Source organism: Mastomys coucha, unplaced genomic scaffold, assembly GCF_008632895.1.
Source record: "Mastomys coucha isolate ucsf_1 unplaced genomic scaffold, UCSF_Mcou_1 pScaffold21, whole genome shotgun sequence".
In the NCBI taxonomy this organism is placed as follows: Eukaryota; Metazoa; Chordata; class Mammalia; order Rodentia; family Muridae; genus Mastomys; species Mastomys coucha.
Genome location: NW_022196904.1, coordinates 23,693,946 through 23,695,678, shown reverse-complemented (window position 1 = coordinate 23,695,678; position 1,733 = coordinate 23,693,946). Strand labels below are relative to the sequence as shown.

At 46.0% G+C, this 1,733-nt stretch overlaps 1 protein-coding gene across 2 annotated transcripts in view; it reads left to right on the top strand.

Moving 5' to 3' along the window:
• The window catches only part of Wdr62 (WD repeat domain 62), a 41,622-nt gene that overhangs the window by 17,733 nt on the left and 22,156 nt on the right, over positions 1 to 1,733 (top strand). For both annotated transcript variants that reach the window (XR_004122962.1, XM_031386054.1), the window contains exon 10: positions 436 to 573. Coding sequence is in view for 1 of the 2 variants with exons in the window: in XM_031386054.1 (XP_031241914.1) it covers positions 436 to 573 (138 nt within the window). In the remaining variant the exon portion in view is untranslated. The remainder of the gene's footprint in view (positions 1 to 435; positions 574 to 1,733) is intronic.

Genomic DNA, 1,733 nt, shown 5'->3' with positions numbered 1-1,733 from the left:
ACACACACACATACACACACACACACATACACACACACACACACACACACATACACACACACACACACTTAGACAGGGTCTCACTGTGTAGCCCTAGCTAGCCTTGAACTTGCAGAGCTCTTATCTACCTCTTCCTCTCAGTGCTGGGATTACAGGTATGCGCCACTGCTCCTCTTGTGTTCTTAAGACTAGTATCTTGTTATGTAGTCCTCATTTGTTTTTCTTTTTTTCTGTTTGAGACAAGGATTCCTGTAGCCTAGGCTAGTTTTGAACTCAGTATGTAGCTAAGTCTGAAGTGAATTTCTGATCCTCCTGCCTCAACTCTCAACTAGGCATAGTTCAGTACCATTTCAAGCTTTAGCTTAGTTTTTCACTCAAACGCAACAGCCCATCACCACCTGTCATTGCAGTGTTGCCTTTTCTCTGGGACTGTAGGTGTACCCTGAATTTGAAGACCAGAGAGCTTGCCTGCCGTCCGGGACTTTCCTGACGTGTTCCTCAGACAATACCATCCGCTTCTGGAATTTGGATAGCAGCTCTAGCACTCAATGGCAGAAAAACATCTTCAGTGATGTGAGTAGCTTCTCCTCACTCTTGTTCCTGGGAATGTGCTACCTTCCCTGTGGAAGGGACAGTAGGCCTCCCCTTACCATGCCACCTGCCCTCTGCTGTTCATGTGTGTGTCTGGATCCTCTGCTGGCAGCCCAAGTAGAGATGACCTTGCTTCCAAGTCTTGAGTAGCAAGTCACGGAGAGCACAGTGGGTAGAACCAGGCAGGGACTTACCTCACAGTGGAACCTCAGTCGCTGTGCTAGATGGATCGGAGGGAGGGGCCTGGTGGAGGCCGGAGAGAAACAGTTTCCCTAAGTTTTGTTCAGTATTGCTAAGTTAACAAGGAACCTTTTCTGGGGAGCTGAGAACTGAATCATTTATTTATTTTACAATTTGCTAAAAGACCCTTCTGCCATGGGGCACTTCCAAATCTAGTAAGAAACAGACAGTGGTTCAATAATTTCAAATCATCTGCGAACACAACTGCAGGAAGCACCATAGAGGAAAGGACACCATCATGCTCTCCTGAGGGTCTGGCCAGCAGAAGTAGCCTCTTCTGGAAGAAAAGACTTTAGCCACAATATGAGGGACAGGAATGAGTAGAGGAGGGGACATCTTTCATGCCTGGGGAAGGACCTATTCAAAGACCCTGAGGTGACATAAAACTTGTTGAATGGGGGGCTGGAGAGAGATGGCTCAGCGGTTAAGAGCACAAACTGCTCTTCCAGAAGTCCTGAGTTCAATTCCCAGCAACCATATGGTGACCCCCAACCATCTGTAATGGAATCTGATGCCCTCTTCTGGTGTGTCTGAAGACAGCAACAGTGTATTCATATACATGAAATAAATAAATAAATCTTATTTTCTTTAAATTGTTGTAGCAGCGATCCAGAGCTTTGTTATCTCCCCTCCCCAGCCAATATTGTCCTGCATGATAGACAGTTCAAGTTTGCCAAGCATAGTGTCAGACACTTATAAACCCAGTGATTGGGAAGTAGAGGCAAGAGGATCAGAAGTTTGAGGCCAGCCTGGGCTACATGAGACCCTGTCTTAAAAAACAAAGTAACAACAGAAAAAGAACATCTTAAAACTTTTGTGAAAGTGTGGTTTTCTCGGGGGCTGGTGAGATGGCTCAGTGGGTAAGAGCACCAACTGCTCTTCAGAAGGTCATGAGTTCAAAT